This window comes from Panthera uncia, chromosome D1, assembly GCF_023721935.1.
Source record: "Panthera uncia isolate 11264 chromosome D1, Puncia_PCG_1.0, whole genome shotgun sequence".
Lineage (NCBI taxonomy): Eukaryota > Metazoa > Chordata > Mammalia > Carnivora > Felidae > Panthera > Panthera uncia.
The window spans coordinates 55,758,389-55,786,084 of NC_064808.1; the positions used below are offsets into that span (position 1 = coordinate 55,758,389).

The window sequence follows — 27,696 nt, forward strand, 5'->3', positions numbered from 1 at the left end:
CACTGAGGCAGACAAGATGGCGGCGGCGTCTGCACAGGGCGGGAGGACTGGTGGTGGAGGAGGCAGCGGTGGGGCTGGCGGTGGTCCCAGCTGCGGGACAGGCAGTAGCCGCAGTGGCTTGTTGGATAAGGTGAGGAGCCGCTTTGGGGGGACAGCCGAGACCTGGGGAGGCCCGGGAGGCAGCGATTCCACCTTCCCATCCCCGCCCCCCTTTTCTTCTGTGGCTTTTTCAGCGGGTTGTCCTCCCCTGGCCCACCCTGGGAACCCTACGGGCGCTTGTAGCCCGATCTCCATAACTCGAACCTTGCCTCATTCCCTTCAGGTTTTCTTTCCTTGTTGGAAGTGTGCCTGGTCCTTAACGCTGGCTACCACAGCTTTTTGGGATAATTTGATTATTCCCACATTTCAATGCAGCCATCGTTTTCCTCGGAGGTGCTGGGGGTCACAGTTGATGTGCCCATTTCACTGGGAAATCTGAAGCCCGAAGGAATGAAAGCAGCTACTCGAAGTCAGTAGTCCCCAAACTCCCCATCACGGTCACCACACTTGGGTGCTGTTGCAGATTCTAAGTGCTCCTTGACCTTTTGCTTACTCAAGTTTCTGGGTGTTTTATCACGGTACTGCTATTACTGAACTTCCCTTATTGGGATGACAGGAAGCCTTTGAGATTTTTTCTCTGGCTTTCTTCCCACTCCCCCCTCTTTTTCCCCCTATGCCTGCCACTAATTGCAGTCAATGAGTCGGATTCGTGAACTTGCTGCATGCTCTAGGTTGCCTCTTTCTCTCTCCGCCAATCCATTTTTTTTTTGTTTTGTTTTGTTTTTTTTTTAACTGCGGTCCTAGCAACAAAGGCTTAAAGGAAAAGAAAAAGGGAAAACTCCTCTGTTGGGCCTTCTTGCCCTTTGCAGAAAATCTTGTTAAAAACATTTGCAAGGAGTACTGGTTCTGCCTCTAATTAGCTGTGTGACCTTCAAATAATGCTTTGTTCTCCCTGTTGCTTCATCTGTTAAATGAGGGACTTAGCCTAAAGTGCGTTAGTCCCTTCCAGTTCTCTCATTGTGGGGGCCCTGGGCCAGTTTGATGAGAAATACTAAGTATGGAGCTTTTAATATAGTAAATAGGATTTCTTGCTTTAATCGAAAGCAGCTTTTGTTGGAATTCCTTGTGCCTAACATATGGTAGGTGCCTAAGAAATGAATATATGATCATATTGAGGGGTTCAGATCCAGGTCTTTTTGCTTCTAAGTGTCATTGGTTTTGAGTCACATGGTTCTCACAGTCTTAACCAATTAAAAAAAATTTTTTTTTAATGTTTATTTATTTTTTAGAGAGACAGAGCACAAGTGGGGAGGAGCAGAGAGAGAGGGAGACACAGAATCTGAAGCAGGCTCCATCCAGGCTCTGAGCTGTCCGCACAGAGCCCAACATGGGGCTTGAACTCACTAACAGTGAGATCATGACCTGAGCCGAAGTCACTCAACCGACTGAGCCACCCAGGCACCCCAGTCTTAATCATTTTTAAGAGAGGAGAACATGTTCTGGGAAGTGGGATGGTAAATTGCTCCAAGACACGTGAGAGTATTGGGAATTGATAGTCATTTTTGTACACAAATCCTGCTTTTCTGCTGGTGAGCATCTCAACAGCCTGTGCTTATCCTGTCCCATTGAGTGCTCTTGTTTTCCCTCTGTTTAGATCATTACCAGCAAACATTACGCATGGGTGTTTCTGTTAAGGTAATGATTACTGAAAAGTATACAACATCATTGCATTATTGGCAGAACCTGGATTTGAGGATCATAAGATTTAGGCTTTGAAGTAGCTTTGTTAATTTCACCCTGTATGAGGCCTGGCAAGTCAGTTAACCTCACTAAGCTTACTTTTCTTCATCTGAACTAGTACAGTTTTGGGGAGAATCAAATGAGGTGATATACATGAATGATCTCTTTGACCTATAGTGTCTAATACGTATGTTCAATGGCAAAGGAAAACATAAAGAATTCTGTCAGAAAGTACTGGAGGCAGGGGGTGCCTGGGTGGCTCCTTCGGTTGAGCGTCTGACTTCGGCTCAGGTCATGATCTCACGGCTGGTGAGTTCGAGCCCCACGTCGGGCTCTGTGCTGACAGCTCAGAGCCTGGAGTCTGCTTCGGATTCTATGTCCCTCTCTCGCTGTGCCCCTCCCTTGTTCATGCTCTGCCTCTCTTTCTCTCAATAAATAAAATATTAAAAAAATTAAAAAAAAAGTACTCAGTGGGGTGTCTGAGTGGCTTACTCGGTTAAATGTCCAACTCTTGATTTCCATTAAGGTTATGATCTCACAGTTTGTGGGTTTGAGCCCCACGTCAGGCTTGTGCTGACGGTGTGGAGCCTGGATTCATTCTCTCTCTCTCTCTCTCTCTCTCTCTCAAACTTAAAAAAAAATAATGTAACTCAGTATAGCTGATTATAGGACATGGAGGTACCCAATATATTAAAAGTATTTGGTGTATTCAGATGTGTGCTTTTTACAGAAGTTCAAATGCAAGAGAGAACGATCCCTGAGATCTACTTGATAAGCGGGTGAGGGCCCCAGGGGAAGACCTCGTTCATGTCTGAGAGTGGAGCTAGTACCTTATTTTTGAGGAGAGGACAGCATACTAGGTAAGAATGTCCTTGAGCAAATGGTAGTGCAGATGGTGCCTGATGTTTTGGGTGGTGAGTTGACTGTGGACTGTCCTAAGAGACCTGTAGTGACATGAAGGTAGAATCAGATTGAAGAGGAAATGGATTGCTTGGAGTAAGAGTAGGAAGCTGTTGAAGGTTTTGAGACTATATACAGTGGTTTTGGAAAATTAGATAAGTTGAAGCAGAAATTAAAAGTCTTCTGATAAGGCCTTATACCTTACTAGCGTATAAGATTTATTTAAAAAGAAAGGCAAGTTTGAGTTCTAGTGCAGCATGATAAAGGCCACATGGCCTTGGATAAGTTGCATGGTATTACTGAACTTGAATTTCCTTATGTAAACAATGTGGATTCCCATATGTATTATAGGCTTGTTGTTAATATTAAATTGTACAGTTTGGTAAATGTTCTTTGTAAATGGCTGTAAAGAGAAAATGACCAGTTGATGAGAACCCCAACTTGAGCAGCAGAAGTAGATAAAAGGCCTCACAAAGGAGCACTCGGCAGAATTAACCCAAGAAGTGAGGGACCTAGGGGAGAGAAAATAAGTCAAGATGTGTTTAGGTGCTTTTTCTCAGAAAACATTATTTTAGCTTTACATCAGGTTGTTCCTCTAATTTCTCTAGCATTTATTGCACATGGGAATTAAACTGTCATTTAATATGACCTGACCTACTGTCTTGTATTTTTCTACCAATTTGTATTTGTCCAGTTTCCCATGAAAGGTTCTTATAGTTCTCTGAGGTGATCAATACAGAATAAATACTTACAGCATTGAATTTAGCAGACAAAAAACCTTCAGATCTGCCCCCTCCATCATCAGAAACTGCTTTTGAGATGGTGCCTCTAATTGTCTGAAAACTGAGGGTACTATGGAAGGGAAACATGGGGAAAAATGTTATTCTCAGTGGAGCAGGATCTAAATGAATAAATAAGTTTTTGCTCTGTGGGATTGAGAGGCTGTTACCTTACAGCCTCTTTAATTTTATTTGTCTTGATTTTTTTAAGGGCTTTTATTTTTATTTCCTGCAGCTGTAGTGGCACTTCCTGTGAAGAAATGTAATAAAGAGATGCAAATGTGCTTCTAGCTTTCTGTAAGCAGATGTGAATTTCTGTGCCTATGAAACTGAGAACAAAACAATTCTACCTTCCTGATCTTAAAAATAACTATGCAAATATAATTTTTCAACTTCTATCACAGAATAATTTAGATTATTGCAGTAAGATTTTTTTGCCCACAAAATACATCAAAGCATTTTGTTCTACATAGCAGGCTGTAAAGAAAAATTACTTGCTTAATTGTTTTAGCTATTAAAATTGACATAGGTATTAAACCATGCTTTCCAGAACTATATCCAACTCCTTTTAGCCTTGTCCATGGATTTTTATCTCCTGGATGAATTGTTTTGGCTATTAAAATGTGGTATTAAACTGTGTTTTTTATTTTTTATTTTTTAAAAAATTTTTTTTCAACGTTTTTTTATTTATTTTTGGGACAGAGAGAGACAGAGCGTGAACGGGGGAGGGGCAGAGAGAGAGGGAGACACAGAATCGGAAACAGGCTCCAGGCTCCGAGCCATCAGCCCAGAGCCTGACGCAGGGCTCGAACTCACGGACCGTGAAATCGTGACCTGGCTGAAGTCGGACGCTTAACCGACTGCGCCACCCAGGCGCCCCTAAACTGTGTTTTTTAGAAACTATATTCAGACCCTTTTAACTTCATACCTGAATTTTTGTCTCCTGGCTGGACTGTTCATCCTGATCTTAAAGCACAGCTTTTATACCTTAGTAGTTGAGAACAAAGGCTCTGGAGCCAGGCTGTAGTCTGGCTTTGAATCTTGCCTCTGCCACTTAGCAGATATGTATTCTTGGCAAGTTAATAAATCTCTTTGTGTCTCAGTTTCCTCATCTGTAAAGTGGGAATAATAATAATATTTACCTTAGAAGGTGTCTGGCACTATATATCTGGCATATAGTAAGCACTTATCTATTTGTCTATATATAGCTGCTGCTAATTAGCTGGTTACTCTGGGCTTCAGCTTCCTATTTTTTCCTAACACGATATGAAGACATCAGACTCCGTTGGGGTTTTGGTTAAAAATACAGGTTTCTGGACCTCATCCCAGACCTGAATCAGATTCTCTGGAGGTGGGACCTGGACAGCTGCATGTTTTTACATATAGCTATTTATTTATTTACATATTTATTTCCTCTATATTTTAATATTTTTTTAATGTTTATTTTTGAGAGAGAGAGCGCAAGCAGAAGAGGGGCAGAGAGAGAGGGAGACACAGAATCAGAAACAAGGCTCCAGGCTCTGATCTGTCACAGCACAGAGCCCGATGTGGGGCTTGAACTCACCAGCCGCGAGATCATGACCTGAGCTGAAGTCGGACGCTTAACTGACTGAGCCACCCAGGTGCCCCTCTACATTTTAGTAGTTACCTCCGGGTTAAGCACTACTATCTTAGATTATTTTATAAATCCTTTCTGGTTCTGATATATTAAGAGTTTTTTGTTTGTTTTGTTTCCAACTGTTCTGTTTAGTCGGTAGTGGTTTCTCTAAAATGTTTATAGTGAAGAGACATTGAAGCTTATCTGTGCCAGCCTCCTCATTTTATAGACATGGACACAGTTGAAGAGGGGGAAATGAAGCAACTTGCCCAAGCTGATACACTGAGTTGGTTACAGTTCTCAAACATGGCTTCCCGGTTCTTAATCCAGTGCTCTTACCTTACTTCTTAAGTACGTTGCCTCTCATACTGGAGCAGGCCATGTGATAACTACTGCAGTAGTGAAAAGAGTGTCTATTTTGAGGTTGGAAGACCTAGGCTCAAGTCTTGGCTTTGTTACATATCAACCATGTGTCCTTAGACAGGTCACGTATCGCCTTTTGCTGTCCTCCATGGTATCTTAGCTTGCCAGATTTCTGGGTGGCATGTCTGGACCCTGACCTACCTCTGACAAAGAAGATGAATAGTTTTATGGCATTGCTGTAATTGTGTGTGTGTGTTTAAAGAAACAAGGTGCTGGCTTTTTAACATTGTCTTGCAAACTAAACTTTATTTTTTAATTAAATGTTTATTTTTGAGAAAGAAAGAGAGCTTGAGCAGGGAAGGGGCAGAGAGAGGGGGAGACAGAGAATCCCAAGCAGACTCTGTGCTGGCAGCTCAAACCCACAAACCATGAGGTCGTTACCTGTGCCGAAACAAAGAGTTGGATGCTTAACTGACTGAGCCACCCAAGCATCCTGGAAGCAGAATTTTAATATCTCAAAACTCATTATTTTTTACTGCATCAAACTTAAAAACTCTTGTGTCAAGGGACACTATCAGGAAAGTGAAAAGGTAGTCCACAGAATGAGAGAAAATATTTACAAATGCTATTTCTTATAAGGGCCTAGTATCTAGACTATGTAGAAAATTTTACAACTCAATAACAAAAAGACAAACTGATTTCTAAAAGAATAAAGAATTTGAATGACCTTTCTCCATATGAAGATATACACATGACCAGTAAACACATGAAAAGATGGTTAGCATCATTTGTCATTAGAGAAATGCAAATGAGAACCACCGTGAGATACCACTGAGATGGCTATAATAATAATAATTAAAAAAAAGAAAAAAATAACCATTGTTGACAAGGATGTAGAGAAATTGGAACCCTTCTACATTTCTGGTGGGAATGTAAAATGATGCAGCCACCTTGGAAAACAGTTTATCAGTTCCTCAGAAAGTTAAACATAGAATTACCATATAACAGTATATCCCACTCTTGGGTATAAACTCAAGAGCACTGAATATATATGTCTGAATAAAAACTCGCACACGAATTACCATAGCAGCATTATTCACAACAACCAAGAGGTAGAAGTAACCGAAGTGCCCAGAAAGTAGATTAGTGGTTGTAGGGAGCAGGGGATAGGAAATGAATACTTGTGGTTATGGGGTTTCTTTTTAGGGTGATGAAAATGTTCTAGAATTAATGGTGATGATTGCACAACCTTGGTATAATAAAAACCACTGAACTGCACATTGTCTTTTTTTTTTTACATTTTATTTATTTTTAAAAATTTATTTAAATTCAAGTTAACATACAGCGTATGAATCAGAACCCAGTGGTTCACTCATCACTATATAGTGGTTCACTATATCACTCATATAGTACCCAATGCCCATCCTAACAAGTGCCCTCCTTAATGCCTATCACCCGTTTAGCCCAGACCCCCACCCACCTCCCCTCCAGCAACCCTCAGTTTGTTCTGTGTATTTAAGAGTTTCTTATGGTTTTCTTCCCTTTCTGTTTTTATCTTATTTTTCCTTCCCTTCCCCTATGTTCATCTGCTTTGTTTCTTAAATTCCACATATGAGTGAAATAACGATATTTATCTTTCTCTGACTGTTCTCACTTAGCATAATACACTTTAGTTCCATTGACGTTGTTGCAAAAGCAAGATTTCATTCTTTTCAACTGCCAAGTAATATTCCTATGTGTGTGTGCACACATATATCTTCTTTATCCCTTTATGTATATATACATATATATCCCTTTATCAGTCAGTAGACAATTGGGCTCTTTCCATAATTTGGCTCTTGTTGATAGCGCTACTGTAAACATTGGGGTGCATGTGCTCCTTCGAATCAGCATTTGTGTATCCTTTGGATAAATACCTAGTAGTGCAGTTGCTGGGTCATAGGGTAGTTCTATTTTTAATTTTTTGAGGAACCTCCATACTGTTTTCCTGAATGGTTACACCAGTTTTCGTTCCCACCAGTAGTGCAAAAGGGTTCCCCTTTCTCTGCATCCTCGCCAACATCTATTGTTTCCTGACTTGTTCATTTTAGCCATTCTGACAGGTGTGAGGTGGTATCTCATTGTGGTTTTCATTTGTATTTCTCTGATGATGAGTGATGTTGAGCATCTTTTCATGTATCTGTTAGCCACCTGTATGTCTTTGGAAAAGTGTCTATTCATGTCTGCTGCCCATTTCTTCACTGGGTTATTTGTTTTTTGGGTGTTGAGTTTGACAAATTCTTAGATAGATTTTGGGTACTAACCCTTTAACTGATCTGTCATTTGCAAATATCCTCTTCCCTTCCATTGGTTGACTTTTAGTTTTGTTGATTGTTTCCTTTGCTGTGCAGAAGCTTTTTATCTTGATGAGGTCCCAATAGTTCATTTTTTGGAATTGTACATTTTTAAATGGTGAGTTTTATGGTATGTGAATTATATCAATTTTAAAAACTCATTTCTTTTTGTCTTTACAGTGTTTATGGAGTATCCTCTAAAGTTTTCAAATTATTACTATTTTCTTAGCCAGTCATTCACAATTATTTAAGAGTGATATCACAGATGTTACCAATCTCCATCTGTCCAGCCCCCCCCTTTTTTTTAGCAGTTGCCTACATTGTTTCTCTGCTCTGACCTTTGTTTTGTCAAATTTCACTAATAGTTTTTCATATTATTTGACCTTTCAGTAGTATTTGACTCACTGAACACTTCTTTCTTGAACTTTTCTCTTTTTTTTAATGTGGCTTCTAGAAGATTATTTGCCCCTGATTTTCCTCCACCTTCATTGGCCTCTGTATTATTGTTACTGTTTTGTCTTCTTCCTGACCCGTAAATATTGGCAAACCCCTCTCCTCTATCTATACTCATCCCAAGGAGATACCAGTGTCATGGCTTAAATACATCTGTAAGTTGATGACTTCCACATATGTGTTTTCAACCTGGATCTGTCCTCTGAGCCCCAGACTTCTGTGTCCAGCTGTCTACTTGCCATCTTCACATGGATATCTCATAGGCATATTAGACTAAATAGCCAGAGTCAGTCTACTTCCAGTTTCTCTGGTGTTGCCACTAATGTTCATGTTCATAATTAACACATGGTAATTTCTAACTTCCAACTTAACTCCGGTGATAAATGCAGCTGTTAATAAGCCACTCATTCATCAAAGAAAATTAAGTAATTTTCTTTGCAGTATTTCTTGGTCATTTTTATAAAAAATAGATTGAAATTGAAAATTAAGTATGTTGCCAAGAGCTATAATCTCTCTCTTTGAGATATCATGGTATTTCCGAGTTGGGATCTAAGTTAGGTGATGGTGCACATTCTCAAGACAGACATCATTTTCTCCCCAGATTGAACATTTTTTTCTTATTTTGAACTTACTGTCTTTTCATCTTTTGCTAAATGTGTTCATATGGGTGGTGGGGGTCCATATTTCCAACTTATATAGTAATCTCGCCTTTTGACTTTACCGTCAATTTTCATAATCTCCTTATTTTGGTTTAGAAAATTCTGAAATCCGTATAACTGGAATTTAAACATCTCAAACTCAACATGTACAAATGGGTATTTCTCCTTTTTGCATCTGTGTACCTTCTCTTAGAAAATCACGTTAGCTCAGTTACCTAAGTCTGAATTCTTTTATCCCTTGGCTGTTGCTCTTATTTAGGCCCTGCATCTTAATCAGTCATCTGAATCTGATGTGTTTATCTCCATTGTTAGTCCTCTCCAGACCATCTAGCAGGTTGCCACTAGAAATGGCTTTTAGGGTCACCTAGGTGGCTCAGTAGGTTAAGCATCTGACTCTTGATTTCTGCTCAGGTCATGATCTTATGGTTCATGAGTTTGAGCTGCATGGGCTCTGCTCTAATGGTGTGGAGCCTGTTTGGGATTCTCTCTCCCCCTCTCCCCCTCTCCCCCTCTCCCCCTCTCTCCCTCTCCCTCCCTCCCTCTCAAAATAAATATTTTTAAAAATGACTTTAAAAAACAGAAATTTGATTATTTTGTTCCTCTGCTTAAAGTATTCTCAATTGTTTGTCTCAGAATAAAGTCCAAGTCCCTTAACATAGTAAACTAAACAAGACTATCTAGGATATACTCCCTGTTAAGTGCCTCATCTACTACTTTTCCTCCTTTGGAGCCTATATCCCCTTTCTAAACTGGGAGAGACCTTACAAAGAAGGGAGAGAAAAAGTGTTAGTTTTTCTTAGAGCCATACTCAGCTCTTTGTAAATCAGAGCAAGGTCCTTCTATTGGCACTAATCTCTGGTAGCCTTCATCTCTTCAGTGTGAATCGAGGAATCTTTTGAGCCTTTGTCAAGCTTTGTGTACTGGCCTTTGTGAAGCTAAGGAACTTCATGAAGCAATCCATGGAGATCTTTATCACTACATAATTTATTTCTGTTTCACTGCTATTAGAATAAGAAAATAGAAGTGTTTATGTTATTTAATACTCAACACAATTTTGCTTTGCTGGACATACCTTTAATGACCAAGGATTTTGTCCTTTTTTTGCCTTTAACGCCAGAAGATGCATGGGGAACAGGAAAAGCCTGTAATCCTTAAATAGGTTAAATCAAAAAATACCTTCCTGTACTATTTACATATTCTCAAGACCTGGATTATGTTTAATACCCTCCTGAAGTCCTTAGAAAAGTGAAGTTCTTTTTTTTTTTTTAATTTTTTTTTTTTTTTTTTTTGATGCTTATTTACTTTTGAGAGAGACAGAGACGGAATGCAAATGGGTTAGAGGCAGAGAGGGAGGGAGACACAGAATCCGAAGCAGGCTCCAGTCTCTGAGCTATCAGCACCAGAGCCCGACATGGGGCTCGAACTTATGAGCCGTGAGATCATGACCTGAGCCAAAGTCGGACACTCAACCGACTGAGCCACCCAGGCGCCCCGAAAAGTGGAGTTCTTAATGCCATATCTGCAGTGAAGTATCTCTGTAGAACTTTTTATTCATATTTGCAGCAGAGAATTGTAACTGAAATGAGTCTTTGTAATGTTTAGTCAAAACCATCAAATGCATATTTTTGAGACACCTGTGTGGTGCAGTCAGGTAAGTGCCCTACTTCAGCTCAGGTCATGATCTCATGGTTCATGGGATTAAGCCCCACATTCGGCTCTGTACTAGTGGCACAGAGCCTGCTTGGGATTCTCTCTCTCTCCACCCCTCCCGCCCCCCCCCCCGCCCCCCAAATAAATACACTTTAACAAAAAGTTTAAAAAATGCATATTTTCTGTGGACTGGTTAGCTGTCTAGATCTGGCAATAGGTATGCTGGTCCAATAAAGTGTTTTTATTTCTTAATGTTGGTACTGACAAGGAAGTGATTTATTTTAAATGGGACTTTTTGAGCTATATTTTCAGTTAAATTTCGGTTGGTTTTAAATGGAGGGAAATGGAAAATTCAAAATCTATTTTGTGGGTTTTGTTGGTATATTCAAGATTAAAATCATTTTTAGATTCTTTTTATGTTAGCTATAACTTATTAGGTAGGAATCAGGATCCTCTATACGGCTATCACTTCAGGGATTTATGTCTTTTTCTTTTGTTTTTGATAGCTAATAATTCCTTTCCTTATATTTTGTGGGAAGCACCTTATACTTTGTGGGAAGCAGTGTGGAATAATGAGAAAGAGAATGGGTTTTGAAATCATGAAAACTCCGTTGAGTCTGGCTTTACCACTTCCTGTCACTTTGGGCAAATTTCTAAAACCCTTATTGTTATCTATAAAAGAAGGATGTTAGTCAGTTTGAGATGCCTTATCAAAAATGCCATAGAACGAGTAGCTTAAACAACTGAAATCTTTATCTCATGATTCTGGAGGCTGGGAAGTCTGAGTTCAGGGTGCCGGCATGGGTTCTGATAAAGGCCCTTCTGCTTGCGGACAGCCTTCTTGGATCCTCACATGGTGGAAAACAGAATAGAAACAAGCTCTCGTGTTCTTGAAAAAAAAGTTTTGTTTTTTTTTTTTAAACATTTATTCATTTTTGAGAGACAGAGTGTAAGCGGGGGAGGGGCAGAGAGAGAGGGAGACACAATCCAAAGCAGGCTCCAGACCCTGAGCTCTTAGCACAGAGCCCAATGCAGGGCTTGAACCCACGAACTGTGAGATCATGACCTGAGCCGAAGTTGGACGCTTAACTGACTGAGCCACTCAGGCGCCCCTTGTGTCTTTTTGTAAGGGCACTAATCCCTCCCATGAAGGCTCTACCCGCATGACCTAATTACTTCCCAAAGGCCCATAGCCCAATACTATCACATTGGGGTTAGAATTTCAGCATCTGATCTGCAGGGAGAGACACAAACATTTGTCCATAGCAGATGGTAATTGTTCTTAGTAGCGTTATCATAGGGATTAAGAGAGATGGTGTAGGGGCGCCTGGGTGGCTCAGTCGGTTAAGTGTCCGACTTCAGCTCAGGTCACGATCTCACGGTCCGCGAGTTCGAGCCCCGCGTCAGGCTCTGGGCTGATGGCTCAGAGCCTGGAGCCTGCTTCCGATTCTGTGTCTCCCTCTCTCTCTGCCCCTCCCCCATTCATGCTCTGTCTCTCTCTGTCTCAAAAATAAATAAACGTTAAAAAATAAATAAATAAAAGAGATGGTGTATATGAAACATTTAGTACAATATATAGGACACATTGTGCACTCAGTAATAGCTCTGGTTATACCTCCCTCAAATTCTGTGGATAAGGACCAAGTGAGATTACTTCAGCCACGTATACATTTGTTAAATTTAAACTGAAAGTTAACATTTTAGAAATCTTTTCCTTTTTTTCTTTATAAGATTGTTTAGACATCTTTTCAAGAAGTAGCTGTTGACACTATGTTATGTCCCTGACTCTGAGAATGTAAAACATGTAGTCCCTGTTACCCAGTGAGGGAGATGTTATATAAATCCAGCTAACTGTGATGCAGTATATTAGCTTTGCATAATTAATAGCAACAACAGTAGCTAATTTTTAATAACTGTTTGTGTGTACCAGGCATTTTGCTGTTTTTTAATTACAGTATTTAATCCTCATACTAACGTGTGAAATAGATATTTTTATCTTTATTTTACAGTTGAGCAAACTAAAGCTATAGAAAGATTAAATTATGTGCTCTTGCAAAAATAAACATTAAAAGAAAGATTAAATTATTTGCCCAATATCATCCATTAAATAGGAAAGTGAGAATTAAAACTCAAGTAGTCTGACTCCAAAGCTGTATCTTTTAACCACTATATTGTGCTCCTTTGCATAGTAAGGGCTGCCTTATTAAGTGAAGAAAGAATGCATTTGCCTACATCTGTAGTGAATCTAAATTCAGTTAGGTTCTGATTTGAATATAGTATGTCTTTGAGAAGAAGGCCACAAACAGAATCTGCCTTGGGGTTGAGTTCAGAGATTAAGGCAAGTAAAAGTAGGTTTCTATCACTGAAGAAGGGACAGTTTTATGGTGAACCGTGTGTTTATAAGTTAGCCCTAAGTAATTTAGTTGCCTGTCACTTACTGGCTGTGTGATGCTTAATATCCCTGGACTCTAGTTTTCTAATCCGAAGGACACTGGTTTCCATATTGAGAATCTGCTTAAGGCCTATCAGTGGTACTAGCAGTTTAACAGTGAATGCGAATTGACCTGCATAAGGGATATCATCCTGAAATTTTTAGACACACAACATAAAGAACTTCCTGTAAGGGAAAGAACATTGCATATGAAGGATCAGGAATCAGAATGGCTTCAGGAATCTCAGGAGTTCCTTAAACTCTTGAGACAATGGAATAAAACTTTAAATTTTTTGAAGAGAAATTATTTATATTAATTGTGAGGATAGACTAAAAGGATGTTTTCAGATGTGTAGTCTCAAAATTGATTTCCCGTGTGCATTTTTCAAGGACCCACTAGAGGATGTGTTCACCAGATCAAGGGAATAGTAAACTGAGAAAAGAGTAAGACATGGTATCTAAGAAAAGGGGGTCCAGGGGCGCCTGGGTGGCACAGTCGGTTAAGCGTCCGACTTCAGCCAGGTCACGATCTCGCGGTCCGTGAGTTCGAGCCCCGTGTCAGGATCTGGGCTGATGGCTCGGAGCCTGGAGCCTGTTTCCGATTCTGTGTCTCCCTCTCTCTCTGCCCCTCCCCCGTTCATGCTCTGTCTCTCTCTGTCCCAAAAATAAATTAAAAAAATGTTGAAAAAAAAAATTAAAAAAAAAAAAAAAAAGAAAAGGGCGTCCAGCCCAAGAGGAGGTTATGGGAACCCCCAGAGTGATAGTGAAGGGAAATTCCAGGATGATAGCTATACAGCAAGACTGGAAAGCAGTCCACCCAGATCAAAGCAGGTCAGGAGGCTCTAAGACCAATTACTCCAAAAAGATGAAATTCACAGAATGATGAATACTTTCGCACATATTGACAGGAAATTTAAACAATTGGGTGAGAATTTGAAATATCACTATATTGATGATAAATACATTGAAAACAACAACCAAAACAACAGTAGCTCCAAGGAAAACAAAAAGTTATCAGGAAAGAAAAAGTAATCCTAGTATAATACATGACTCATCTGTGAATAGCATTTATGATTATAATGTACAGTTTGGATAATCTAGCCAAAATTAAGGTATAAGACCAAATCACTAGTGATCTACTATGATGTATTAAAAAGATGGTGGTGGGGGGAGCAGAGAAAATTAATGTGAGGGTGAATTCAGCCAAAAGGAGATAAAAGTAGTGTCTGAGGAGGGGAATTGACAATAGCAATGGTCTTAAAGTCGATGCCTATGATTGTTGATTGGGCCCAGTATACATGTATCTGTACCATGCAAGAGGGAGTGTGGGAAAGAGGAATTGTGTGAAGTTACAGCATTGCTATATCTTAATTGGCAGTACTGCCTGTATCAGGGATCCCTAAGTCCACTTGGTTCAAGTGATTCACTAGGACTGAATCACAGGACTGAGTATGTAGTTTTACTTGTGGGCAAGATTTATTTCAGCAAAAGGAAGAGGTGCATAGGATGAAGTCTGGAGGAAACCAAGTACAAAATTCTGAGAGCCCTCTGCCAGTAGAGTCCTAGAAATTGTGCTTAATTCCTCCAGTAACAGTATGATGTGACAGTACGTATGGAGTGTTGAGTGTTGTCTGCCAAGGAAGCTCACTACAAACTCAGTGTCCAGGTTTTTTACTGGGAGCTGGTTAAGTATGCACCCTCTGCCTAGCCTGTGGCAAAATTCCAGACTCCTAGAAAGAAAACTCGTGTGTAGCATAAACTACATCATTTATACAAACAGCTGAAGCACAATGAGCCACTCTTACCAGTTAGGGAAAGTTTTATATCCGTGTAAGTCACTGTTTACCAGCCAACTTTCCAAATACCAAGCAAGGGCCAGCCTTTGAAGCAGGCCTTTGTAAGGATGGCGGTCTCAGGCCTATCTTATCTCTTTTCTGCACAGACCTTTCTTGGTAATTTATCCTGTGAGGTCCCATATGAAAGAAACCAACCTTTGCTTTGTCTTTTTATTACAAAAGGAAAGCAATTGCCCTTATGGTGTAAGAAGATAAGAGAGAGAGGGAAAAAAAAGTTTCTTAAAATGCTCTGAATAGCAGGAGAGAGAAAAATGGAAGAGTAGTATACATTTTAGTTGAGCAGTTTTTGAGAATGACAGAAAATAAGTCAGAAAAGTAAGCATCTAATGTCCACCCTCCTGCCCTTTTTCTAGATGTGTCTCTGTACTATAGCAGAGATGCTCTTTTCTCTGAATAGGCTAAAGGTTTTCATGCACACAAAACGGATGATGCTCCCATCTCTTCAGAAATCATAAACTTTGTGAGTCAGTGGAAATGTTCCTGTGCCACTTACTGAAGATTGCTTCTAGCTGCCAGACAGTGGAGGTAGAGCTGGGGCTATTTCAGCACATGCTGTAATAGCTTCTGTGTTTTATCCCCCCAGATTGCTGAGAAATTATCCTCTAAGTTGTAAAGGCATGTTTCTTTAATGTACTGCAGATAGTGATGTGTAGCTGAGTGTCTATGAGAATATGATTTTTTCTTTTTGGAACGACCCCAAAATGTTTTAATGCCTTTGTTTCACAAATAATTTTAATTATGAATTCTGGCTGTGCAGGTTCTTTCTTTTGCTTGCCGTTATCAAAATGGTATTTGCCATGAGTAATTTTCTCAAAGAAAGTTCTTGTTTTTATGAGACACCAAAGGCAAAAAACCTTGATTGACTTTTAATCACTTGAAGTATGGCTGTTGTAGTTCATGTTTTTTCTCTTAACAAACTTCACAGAACAGTTTTTCTTTTTTGTGTAATAGTACGTAGGATCACAGTTTTAAAAAACAAGTTTGTTGTATTATATTTCTACAGATGCTTAGTCTGTCTCCTTATTTCTCATATGCAGTGTCTGAACTTGTGCTCAATCAGAAAGATAAATACGAAGTTCTGTTCTCTTTCTGTAAAATCTATTCCAATTTTGTATTGGCCTGCTGGTTTGTAATTTTTATGAAATGCGGTATTCGCTTGATATAAAAAACTAAGAGTTGGGCATTGCTGGGCACCTGGGTGGCTCAGCCGGTTGAGCATCTGACTTTGGCTCAGGTCATGATCTCAGCTTGTGAGATCACGTTGGGCTCTGTGCTGACAGCTCAGAGCCTGGAGCCTGCTTTGGATTCTGTGTCTCCCTCTCTCTCTGCCCTTCCCCAGCTCATGTTCTGTCTCTGTCTCTCTCAAAAGTAAATAAACATTAAAAAAAAAAAAAAACTTAAAAAAATTTTTTTTAAGTTGGGCATTGTGATCTATAAAAGACAGGTTTATCAGATTATTTGTAGCACCCTGTTCCACTTAAGCTTTGTTCATGGAATCACTTACATTTGAGAATTGTTTTTACTATATGAAATGTTCACATGTTTAAAAATTAAAAAGGCATACATTAAAGAGTCAGTCCCACCCATGTCCTTCTACCTTCTCAAGATATCTGGGTACACTACAAGTTTGTTTAAGCAGTCCTCTATAGTTGAGTACTTGAGTTACTTTTTGTTGTTACAAATGCTGCTTCAGTGAGTAGCCTTGTATATTATTTCCTGTGTATGCAGATAGGGACAATTTCCCAGAAGTGGAATCCAAGGTGCTAAATTGCCTTAGTAGGTGTTACACCATTTTGAATTTCTACCAGCAATGTGTGAGACAATTACTTGCTTCTAACTAGCACAGTATTGGAGAACCTTTCTAAACCTCTGTAGATGAGAGAAATTGAAGTGGAGTTTGTCCAAAGTCCTATAACTAACTAATAATAGGACTTGATTTTTAATTCAAAATGTTCTTTCCAACAGACTACACTGGATTTGCTGTTTTCCTACAGTTAAGACATACTGGTAAAATATAAAAGTTGTTAGCTGATGAACATGTATTAAAAGAGATGTTCCTCATCTTGTTAGTGTCTGAAAGTTCATGGGTGTATATTGTCTGAGTTTTGTGGTCACAGAATGAAAGGATGAACAAGTGGAGTTCTTCCCTATTCCCACATTTGGGTGAAATGGGGATGGGATATGTGAGTTCACACTGTAGTCTCTGTAGCCCAGACTGAGCTTTCTAGCATAGAAGACTGGCAACATCATATGAGTACCACCTGATTCTGGTGACCTAATCTCATTCAATTTCATTTTTAAGTGTTTTGTCTTTTAGCTGTGTAACATCAGAGGACAAAGAGTAAATGTTACATGTACTTGAAAGATGGTCTTGTTAAGTAAAACTTCAAATAAATTTTAAAGATCTAATTGGCTTTATTGATCGATTCATGAATCAGGCAGCATTCCATCTAGCGGGTAGAGGGGAGCTCCAAAAGGCTACAGAAACAAAAGATTTTTAAAGCTAGAGAGGGAGTGGAAAAAAGGAAATTATTAGCAAAGAAGCCATTGTTTTAAGCAAGATCACCCTTAAGTGAATGGAAGGGGCCTATCAGTAAATTTCCTAGTGCTGAACAGGAAATTCCTGTATTAACTGGATATATTTCTGGGGAGTTGAAACTGCAGTTAGGTACTAGGTCTTAGTTTACTGTCTTGAGTCTTTAAAGTGAACACTATTTGGGACCTGTGGTGTTGTTTTTTAAACACTTAAGGAAGTAGTTCATGTTACTTTCAATAAGATGCCATGCCTGGTGATGCACAACTTTTCTGTTTTACAGTGGAAAATTGATGATAAGCCTGTAAAAATTGACAAATGGGATGGATCCGCTGTGAAGAATTCTTTGGATGATTCTGCCAAAAAGGTATTTTCTTTTTTTGTTTTTAATTTTTTAATTTTTTTAATGTCTGTTTATTTTTGAGAGAGGGAGACAGAGTGCAAGCGGGGGAGGGGCAGAGAGCGAGGGAGACACAGAATCTGAAGCAGGCTCCAGGCTCTGAGCTGTCAACACAGAGCCCGACATGGGGCTCATACTCACAGACCACAAGATCATGACCTGAGCCAAAGCCGGATGCTTAACTAACTGAGCCATCCAGGTGCTCCAAAAAAGTATTTTCTTGAGGTAGGGAGTCTGTTAGCATATGTACAGCTTATGGCACATCTGCAGGATCTTTTTCTTTTGTGACTGGGAATGACCGTAGTTTTTAGTTGTAGGAATTGAGCCATAAAGCAGTTTCTAAAATCCTTAATGTTTTATGAGGGAATATGCATTAAAATGTTAGCTACCTCAAGCTTCTGTCAAATTCTCTAATTTTTGAATTACAGAAAGCTGGTAGTTTATTGTTTTTGAGGTTAATTAGCCTAGAGCCAACAGGGTTGAGGGGAATATAGGATATTCATTCATGGTTGGTCATCTCTCTATTTAAAAAGGGAAGAGAAACTTCCCTTCATCCCACGGGAAAAGTTGAGGATTAAAAAAAAAAACAAAATGTATGAGAAGTTAATGAACTTTTTCTCTGGGATCATTGTGAACAGCTTGAGTCTTTTTTGCTTAGAGTGGTGAAATCCTGATTGGAGAGAACTACCTGGTAATTTATATGATCCTTAATATAACTTTTACATGGAAATCAAGACTAAAAACAGGTACTAGGAAGGAAGCAATTCTGTGAGCTTGATTCCTTGTTCTTTTTACTAGGTACTTCTGGAAAAGTACAAGTATGTGGAGAATTTTGGTCTGATTGACGGTCGCCTCACCATCTGTACCATCTCCTGTTTCTTTGCCATAGTGGCTTTGATCTGGGATTATATGCACCCCTTTCCAGAATCTAAGCCTGTTCTGGCTTTGTGTGTCGTATCATATCCTTTATCTATGCTCAGGTTTGTTCTCTAGTGACTGTTTATTAGAATCTCTACTGATCATCCTCCCTGCTCCCTACAAAAAACAAACTTTGATTCCGGAGCCTGCCACTGTTAGAATTTAACAGTATGAGCCATGGGCATCTGTAGTTGTAGGTAGTAATTATCATTGATATTTTAGATTTAGTGTGGTTATTTTATCTTTAATTCTGTTTACTTGTTAATGTAGAGGTCATTATAATCCATGTGTGAGTGCCTAATAGCAAACCACACATTATAGTGAAACCCAGTTCTTCTCATTTCTAGCCTACCGCATTTCCATTGGACCCAGTTTGCTTTAAGACACTCATTCCGGGATATTAGGAAAGGATCAGATTTTGGAGATTCAGGTTTCCTTGAAGCTGAAGGGCTGGACTGAGAGTTAGTGAGCATGAGTAGAGGTGTGGCTTGTATAACAGTGGAATTAAATCCTATTCTGGAGCTGGAGGACCTGGGTTTGAAATGGAAGTTGTTTTGTGATCTTGTGCTAAGAAGAACTTACCGGAGTCTGCTTGAATGCTGCTCAGTTACATATATATGCAATAGACATTCAGAATTACAAAGATTTTTTTCTTTTTTGAGAACGAGAGAGCGAGCTCGTGCTTGTGTGCATGCAAGCTGGAGAGAGGGAGTGCTCAAGCTTGTGTGCTCAAGCCAGAGAGGGGCAGTGAGAGAGGGAGAGAGAGAATCTTAAGCAGGCTCGGCGTCCAGTGCAGAGCCCACTATGGGGCTTGAACTCATGACTGTGAGATCATGACCTGAGCCAAAATCAAGAGTCAGGTGCTTAACCAGCTAAACCACCCAGGTGTCCCTGAAATAGTTCTTAAAAAATGTACTTTGGGAATTTTTCTTCTAGCAAGCCATTTAATAAAGCAGGCCCTGATTAAAAATCGTATTCTCCAAATTGATCCCAAATTATAGTCCCAGAATTGGCACCTTGACTTCTTTCAGTAATCAGATAAATCATCCCAGTATGAATTTTTTCACCATTAAGGTGGTTCCAGAGAATATGTTGTAGGTTCTGGAGACAATCCCCAAAGGAATTCCAAAAGAGGTTTAAACAATGAGAGCAACATAATTGTAAATGTATGACCTCCCAAGAGAACTACTGTGATAAAATTTCATTTGTTTGGTGTTTAAAGTAAACATGATCATGGTATTTTTTATAATTGTGTCAGTTCCATATGTAATGGTAATGACTCCCCTGTGCCCAACACTAAAAATGCATACACACACACACACACACACACAGATATATATGTATATATGTGTGTTCTTTTGTGTGTGTTTGTGTGTTTTTTCCTTAACTTTATCTGAACCTATTTTGTGATGATGGGGATCCTGACCATTTATACCTCATATAAGGAGAAGAGCATCTTTCTTGTGGCCCACAGGAAAGATCCTACAGGAATGGATCCTGATGATATTTGGCAACTGTCCTCCAGTCTCAAAAGGTATGACTATCCTCAAAGACTATTAAATTCTGCTGTTGGATTCTCTCTGGGAGTTGAGTCATTTTCAACAGACTATTTTATTGTATGCTTACTCCATGCAGATCATAGTACCAGTCATGTAAAATGAAGAAAGGGGTATGAATGGTCTAGAAGGTTTTTCCTAACATTGTACTTCTGAGATTGTATTATCACAGAAGTGCTCTGAGGATAAACTGTGGGAGGAAGTACTTTGGTAGAAGGATAAGAATGAGTCTCTTTCCTTGTGGCCAATAAATGGAGCCAATTAGAATGCAGAACTAAGAAGGCCAAAAGTGTGAAGTGAATTATCTTTGAAGAACCCCATTAGCTTCTATATCTTCCGTGATCTTGACTACAGTCTGTGTAGTCAGAAATTTTTGCAGCAATGTACTGGGCAACTCAGAGAATCACCTTTCCAAATTCCTGACCAGCTGTGGGTATAACTTAGTACAACTGACACCTGAGGTCTTTTTAGGTATCCAGAGCTGGGTTTAAGTTCTAGCTCATCTCTTTCTAGCTGTATGATGTTTGGTATATCATGTAAACTATTTGAGCTTTAGTCAAAACCAGATCAAGAATGACTCATAGAGTTGTTGGGAAGATGCCAGCTGGTACATATACCAAGTATAAAAATAGCAAACGTTGGTGAAGCGTTAACCATATACTGGGTATCGTGCCAAGTGCATTATCTCATTTAAATCTTAGAACCACCCATTTTATAGGTAAGAACGCAGACCCAAAGGGTTTAATTAATTCCTAGAGCCCAAAAGTAAATTCTAGCTGGTATTCCAGCCCATATCTGACCCCGGAACTCACGCTTTTAGTCACTATCCTAAAAACACATGGGACAGTTCCTAGCACATAGTAGGCTCTCAAATTACAAGTATGGTTATTCACATATATGATGGTAAGCATAGCATCAACACCAAACAGCCTCTCCTTACTGGCTTGTGCCAATGCCTATGAGGAGGAGCAGAATATGATTCTGATGTTCTAGCTGGGTTTTCCTGGCAGGGCCCCCAGCTGCCCTTTGAACTCAGCCATCATAAGTCTGTACCTTGTGCCAGGTCCCTAAAACAGTTGTAGAATTCTAGACCCTAGCAGCATCTTGATTTCATTATTTCCATTCACGCATTTCATCTCATTCATACACACATTCTCATTTTTTTGACAGCTTTATTGAGATATAGTTCATGTACCGTACAGTTCACACATTTAAGTGTACAGGTCATTGGTTTCTAGTGTGTTTTCAGATATTGCAACCATCACCACAGCCAACTTTAGAGCATTTTTATCATCTCAAAAAGAAACCCTGTACCCTTTAGCTATCTGCTCCCCTGCCCCCCCCCCCACACCAATTCCCTCAGCCTTCAGTCACCATTAATCTGCTTTCTGTCTCTATAGATTTCTCAGTTTCAGATATTTCATGTGAGTGGAATCATACAATACATGATCTTTTGTGACTGGCTTCTTTCACTTAGCATAATGTTCCAAGATTCACCCATGGTATAGCAAGTGTCGATATTTTATTCCTTTTTATGCCAAATATTCCATTACATGGCTATACCACGTTTTGTTAATCCATTTATCAGTGGATGGACATTGAGTGGTTTCCACCTTTTGGCTATTGTGAATAATGGTGCTATAAACAGTCCACCTACAAGTTTTTGTGTGGATATAATGTTTTCATTTCTCAGGTAACTTACCTAGGAGAGGAATTGCTGGGTCATACGGTAACTCTTTTAATTGCTTGAGGAGTTGCCAGACTGTTTTCTGTAATAGCTGCACCATTTTCAATCCCACTAGCAGTGCACGAGGGTTCTGGTTTTTTCCACATTCTCTGCTGATTTTTACCAGCTGCCACATTATTGTTTCCTGTGGTGAGGAGGTATGCCACCTCTGTTCCTTCTCACTGCACTTAAATATAGACTCTCTTCTCTTTCCTTGAAGATAGCTCCTGGCAAAAAAAAAAAAAAAAGAAGAAGAAGAAGATAGCTCCTGGCTCATTGGCATTCTCTCTAACATAGCTCCTTTGGAAGTCTTGGTGATTTCATTATCCAAATAGTTGATAATTCCTGTTCACTGGCCTCTCCTCTGATCATCTTGTTTTCTACCATGGCTCAAACACTTACTTCCCTGGACATATCCTAAACCTTGCTGATACTGGTAACTAATTACCTTCAATGATTTCAGTTTCGGTATCCCGCTCTATGACCGTTGCTTCCTATTTTTCTAGTTCTCTTGTCCCAGTGGTTCTTCAGCCTCACTGGCATCTCTAATGCATTGAGCCTCCCACCTTTTCACTGTCTCTTTTGTCTTTCATTGTCTTACTTCCTCCTTACCCATCTTCGGTTCCATGGCATTTCTGTAGTCCAGTTACTCTCACTGTCCTAAAGCACCTTTTATACCTTCTCCTCTGTCTTCATACCTATCCTACTCTCTCATATTTACCCTCCTATTCTTTTGTTGCTGAGAAAATCAAAGCAGTCAGAAGCCCCCATCATTACCTGCTTGTGGTGCTCATCATAGTCTGTTTCTTCCGGAGTTCCCATCTAAAGCCTCCTCTCCATTTATCCACTAGCTTCTCTCCCTTCTCATTTACATGATGTTTCCCTCTCTGCTGGATCATTTCTTGTGGCATACAAACATGCTGTAATTTCTTCCAACTAAAAAAATTGGTTTTGTTCTCCTTATTCTCCCCACATGGTCTTATTTCTCTGCTCCCCATTTCTTCTCTCTGTATCTCTTGGATCTGTTTGTCTTTATATCTCTTTCATCCTTGTACTCAATTAGCATTTGACAGTGAATCGCTCACTCCTTGTTACACTTGCTTTTTAACTAGGTTTCTAGGATACCATAATCTCCTAATTTTCTTCATACCTTAATGTCTGCTTTTCTGGTTGCTTTTGTGATTCTTCAGTATTTGAAGGAACAGCTCTAAATTTGAAATGCCACACTAGTGCTTGTTCCTAGCACCTCTTCTCTATCTATATTCACTAAGTGTAATATTATCTAGACTGTCAAGACTTTAAATACCATCTTTATACTGAAAATCTCTAAATCTGTATTTTCATCCTAGACCTATCCTGAACTCCACTTTTCTGTTTGACATTGGATTCTATTTAGCATTTCAAAATTAACATATTCAAAACCTAAGCCTGCTATCCCTCATCCAAACCTGTTCTACCCCCAGTTTTCCCATCTCAATAAATGGCACTTCCATCCTCCAATTTACTCTGGCCAGTACTCAGTCATTTTCACTTGTCTCTCTCAGTCTTTCCAATAGTCTGTCAGCAAATCCTGTCAGCTCTGTCTTCTAAATATATTCAGTCTGATCACTTGCCATCTCTACTGCTACGCTCATCTCTCAGGTCACTATAATAATGTCCTCATGGACCTCCACAACTGCTCTCCCTGCTCATAGTCTATTTCCAGTACAACAGGCAGAGTGATCTTTTTAGAGCATAAGGCACTTCAACTCAATCCTCCATTCAAAACCCTGTCACTCTGAGAAAAATCTAAACTCCTAAGTCCAGCTTAGAAGTCTATACTCATCTATTCTCTGCACCCCACACATAAGCACACATACCCCTTATTTCCTGTGGCTCTCCTCTCTCATTCCATCATGTTCTTCAGACATTCCAGGCATGTTCTTGCCTTAGGGCTATTGCATTTGCTGTTTCGTTGCTTGGATTATTCTTTTTCCAGAAAACTTGTTCTTCCTTTCTTTAGGGCTCTGCTTAAATATCTGCTTAGTGAACCCTTTTCGTGCCTACTATATTTAAAAGGACATCATATTTTCTGTTTTATTGTTGGTTCTTTCATATACGCTAAAGTCCCAAAAGACACAGCTTTGTCTGTTGTGTTCACTGCTGTATATCCTTAGCATCTGAAACTGCTTGACATGTGTAGTTGGTACTGAATAAGTATTACATAATTATTATATAATAACATTTATATTTTCCTGAAAATATTTTAGATGTAATTGTTATATATTACATGTAAGTTATATAATATATAATAAAATATTAATGAGTATTTATTTCTAAAGTGCATCAGATCACAACTCATCAGATCATGTCCTACCATCAAAGCCATGGAACTGCCAGTGAAACTGGGCCTAAAAGTCCCAAATTATGGAAATCGACTAACAGCAGTTGGCTGGAGTTTGAGAAAAGTTTTGAGGTGTTGAAAATAGTTTAAAGACCATCACTCACAGCTGTTCAGGTTGGGAATAACTGGCTAGCCAAGGTTTTTTTTTTTTTTTTTTTAGTATGGTTGACACATGGTGTTATATTAATTTCAGGTGTACAGTATAGTGATTCAACAGCTCTGTAGGTAGCTCACCAGTGTAGCTGCCATCTGTCACCATGCAGTGCTGTCACAGTACATTGACTATACTCCTGTGCCTTTTGTCCCTGTTACTTATTCCATAACTGGAAACCTGTATCTCCCACTCCGCTTCACATATTTTGCCCATCCCCCAGCTACCTCCCCTCTGGCAACCATCAGTTTTTTCTCTGTATTTACAGGCCTGATTCTGCTTTTTGTTTGTTTATTCATTTGTTTTGTTTAGATTGTACCTATAAGTGACATGATGTGGTATTTGTCTTCCTCTTTTTCCATTTAGCATAATATCCATAAAGTCTATCCATATTGTCTGTCCTGAATGAGGATCTCATCCCTTTTTTGTGACTTTCTTATCTATTCATTTGTTAATGGACACCTGGGCTGCTTCCATATCTTGGCTCTTGTAAATAATGCAGCAACAAATACAGGGCTATTTCAAATTAGTGTTTTCATTTGGGGGGGTGGGGTGGCAAATACCAAGTAGTGGAATTACTAGATCATATGATAATTCTATTTTTAATTTTTTGAGGAACTTCTATACTGTTTTCCACAGTGGCTGCACCAATTTACATTCTCTCCAACAGTCCACAAGTGTTCCTTTTTCTTCACATCCTTACCAACAATTGTTATTTCTTAGACAATAATTTATTGAGCTATGATTTTTTTGAGCACTGGTTAATAATAGGTACTGTTTTAACCATGGCAGTGATCTTGAAAATTATGTGGTAGTTTTCCGATTTTAAACATGCAGAAACACGCTTAAGCAGTTGCTTCCTTAAGGATAATAACAGCTTGACAATCTACTGAATGTGCCCTAATTAAATGGAGACAGACTGTTAGGTCATGGTCAGGGGAGGAATGTCAGCCTGCCAGAGGTTGATTTTTATTAACACTTTTGAATTGGTGGATATAGCAAAGGACCTCAAGGTACCTTAAGGTGTAGGTAAAGAATCTCTAGAATTCATATAGTAAAAGATACCCTCTGTCCTAGAATAAGGTAGAACCTGGAACTAGATTGATTATAGAGAACAAGCACCGAGCAGCCTAGAATTGGTGAATATCTGTGAAAACACGAGTTCTTCATTTATTCATAAAAATTTGATTGTCTACCAAGTGCTAAACTAAGAGTAGAAAACAAATAAGACAGAATTCTTGTCCTCAAGAATCTCTGAGTTTAGCGAAGAGCACAGATACACAAACATCCTTTCAGTAGATAATTTCATTGACCACATGGGAGCTATCATTAGACCTTGCATCTGATAGGTGCTTAATAGTTGAATTGACGATTGATGGTGCAGTGTATGACAAAGGTGAGACATCTGACCCAGTTTGGGAAGGCTTTCCCAGAAAACTTTATGCCCTAATATTAATAAATGGGAACTAGTCCGGTGAGATGGGAGAGAAATGTCTACTAGGAAGACCCTTCTAGCATAATAAAGGCAAAGTCCAGAGGTAAGAGGAGTGGTCTGTATAACTGAACAGTCTATGACAAGGTAAAGGAGGTGCACAGTAAGGCAGACATGGTAGTACCAATGAATCAGAACTTGTATCTTGAAGGCAATTAGGAACCTCTGGAATTTTTTTTTTTTTTTTTTTTTTTTTTTTTTTTAAAGATCTGTGTGTGACCTACAGCACCAGTAGCCAGCTCAGTCCTTTCTTCAAAAACAATTGATGCTCTAGTATTACTAGTTGAATCTCTATGTTTGGGTTTTGACTTCTTATCTTTGCTTAGGTTTGATGACAAATATACTCTGAAGTTGACCTTCATCAGTGGAAGAACAAAGCAGCAGCGAGAGGCCGAGTTCACCAAGTCCATTGCTAAGTTTTTTGACCACAGCGGGACACTAGTCATGGATGCATATGAGCCTGAAATATCCAGGCTCCACGACAGTCTTGCCACAGAAAGAAAAATAAAATAGCCAATTTTAAAAGCAGCCATCTTTCTGCTGGATCATGCTGAATTTTGGGATGAGGGAGAAGGAAGCAGAGAACTTAAAATGGATAAAGTAAGATATGTTAAAAATGTCCCTGTTTTGTCCTGAAATTTTAGTCCATTCTGGATAAATAGGATTTTCTAGTTCAGATATGAGAAGTTGTAGCTCTGATATCTAGCTTTAGCCTCCTAGGTCTGCTGATCGTGTTGTTTTGATTTGCTTTTCTAGAAAAGCATTTTTGCTAGCCATACAGACTTCTTCCTACCCAGCAGTACTTTGTATCACATAGCTTTGTGCCATGCAGCATTTGAAGACTCAATTTTTAAAATTGTTAACCTATTGCTGACCTTGTTGTGTTAATTCCTGTTTCAACAACTATTTCTCTTAATTCAGGATACAACTTCTTGTGTATGACAGCTTTCCTTCACACACCATTTTTGTGGGTGTGTATATATCTGACTTGGGGGAGAATTGGGAAAAAAACCACAGCTTTTTAATTTGTTTAAAACAGACCTTCTGCCTGTTACATTTTGTGCTTTTAACCAATTAAAGAAGCCAGTGGCATTTTTAGTTTTATATTGTCTTGTTTTCCACTAGTATGTACCTGTTGATTTGTTTGTGCCCTTTATTAACTGCCATTTTCTAAAATTTTTTTCAATAAAAGGAAAGAAGATGTGAAAAAATGGAGTCATAGTCTTGATGAAAGGAATGAACAGAGCAGCAAGTGTTAACAGGCTTACTACTATAGGTTCCTTTTGTTTTCTAGGCTGTTTTACTGGACAGAAACCTGTGTGAATCTGTTGGTGAGGAACTGCTAGCTCTCCAGGGATAACAGTAATGACACAGTACTTTGTGCCCAGCCAGTGTTCCAAGTACTTGACGTGTATTAACTCATCAATGCTCACAGCAGTCCCAAGAAGTAGGGACTGTTACTATCCCCATTTTATAGATGAGAAAACTGAGGCACAAAAGTTGAATAATTGTCACACAGCTAGTATTAGAACTGGGATTTAAACCTGGTTTGTGTGGCTCCAGAGTTGTGAGTTGGCATCTTTTCCAGTATTTTCCCACTATAGTCGGAAAAAGACTGAGCACTTGCCCAACTCCTTTGACCTGTAGGAATATTGTCCCTCTGGCTCACAAAAATACAGTTCCAGCTGAGCCTAGTACCTAAAACTATATTCAGTTTATAAGAAATTAACGCTTATC

The 27,696-nt window shown here is 39.3% G+C and overlaps 1 protein-coding gene across 1 annotated transcript; it reads left to right on the forward strand.

Moving 5' to 3' along the window:
• Positions 1-27,063, forward strand: SPCS2 (signal peptidase complex subunit 2). Its single transcript, XM_049652289.1, has 5 exons — positions 1-130; positions 17,617-17,700; positions 18,532-18,691; positions 20,050-20,185; positions 26,286-27,063. The coding sequence occupies exons 1-5, from the start codon at positions 17-19 to the stop codon at positions 26,470-26,472; spliced, it is 681 nt and encodes a 226-aa protein (XP_049508246.1). The 5' UTR covers positions 1-16; the 3' UTR covers positions 26,473-27,063.
• The last annotated feature ends 633 nt before the right edge of the window (positions 27,064-27,696 follow it).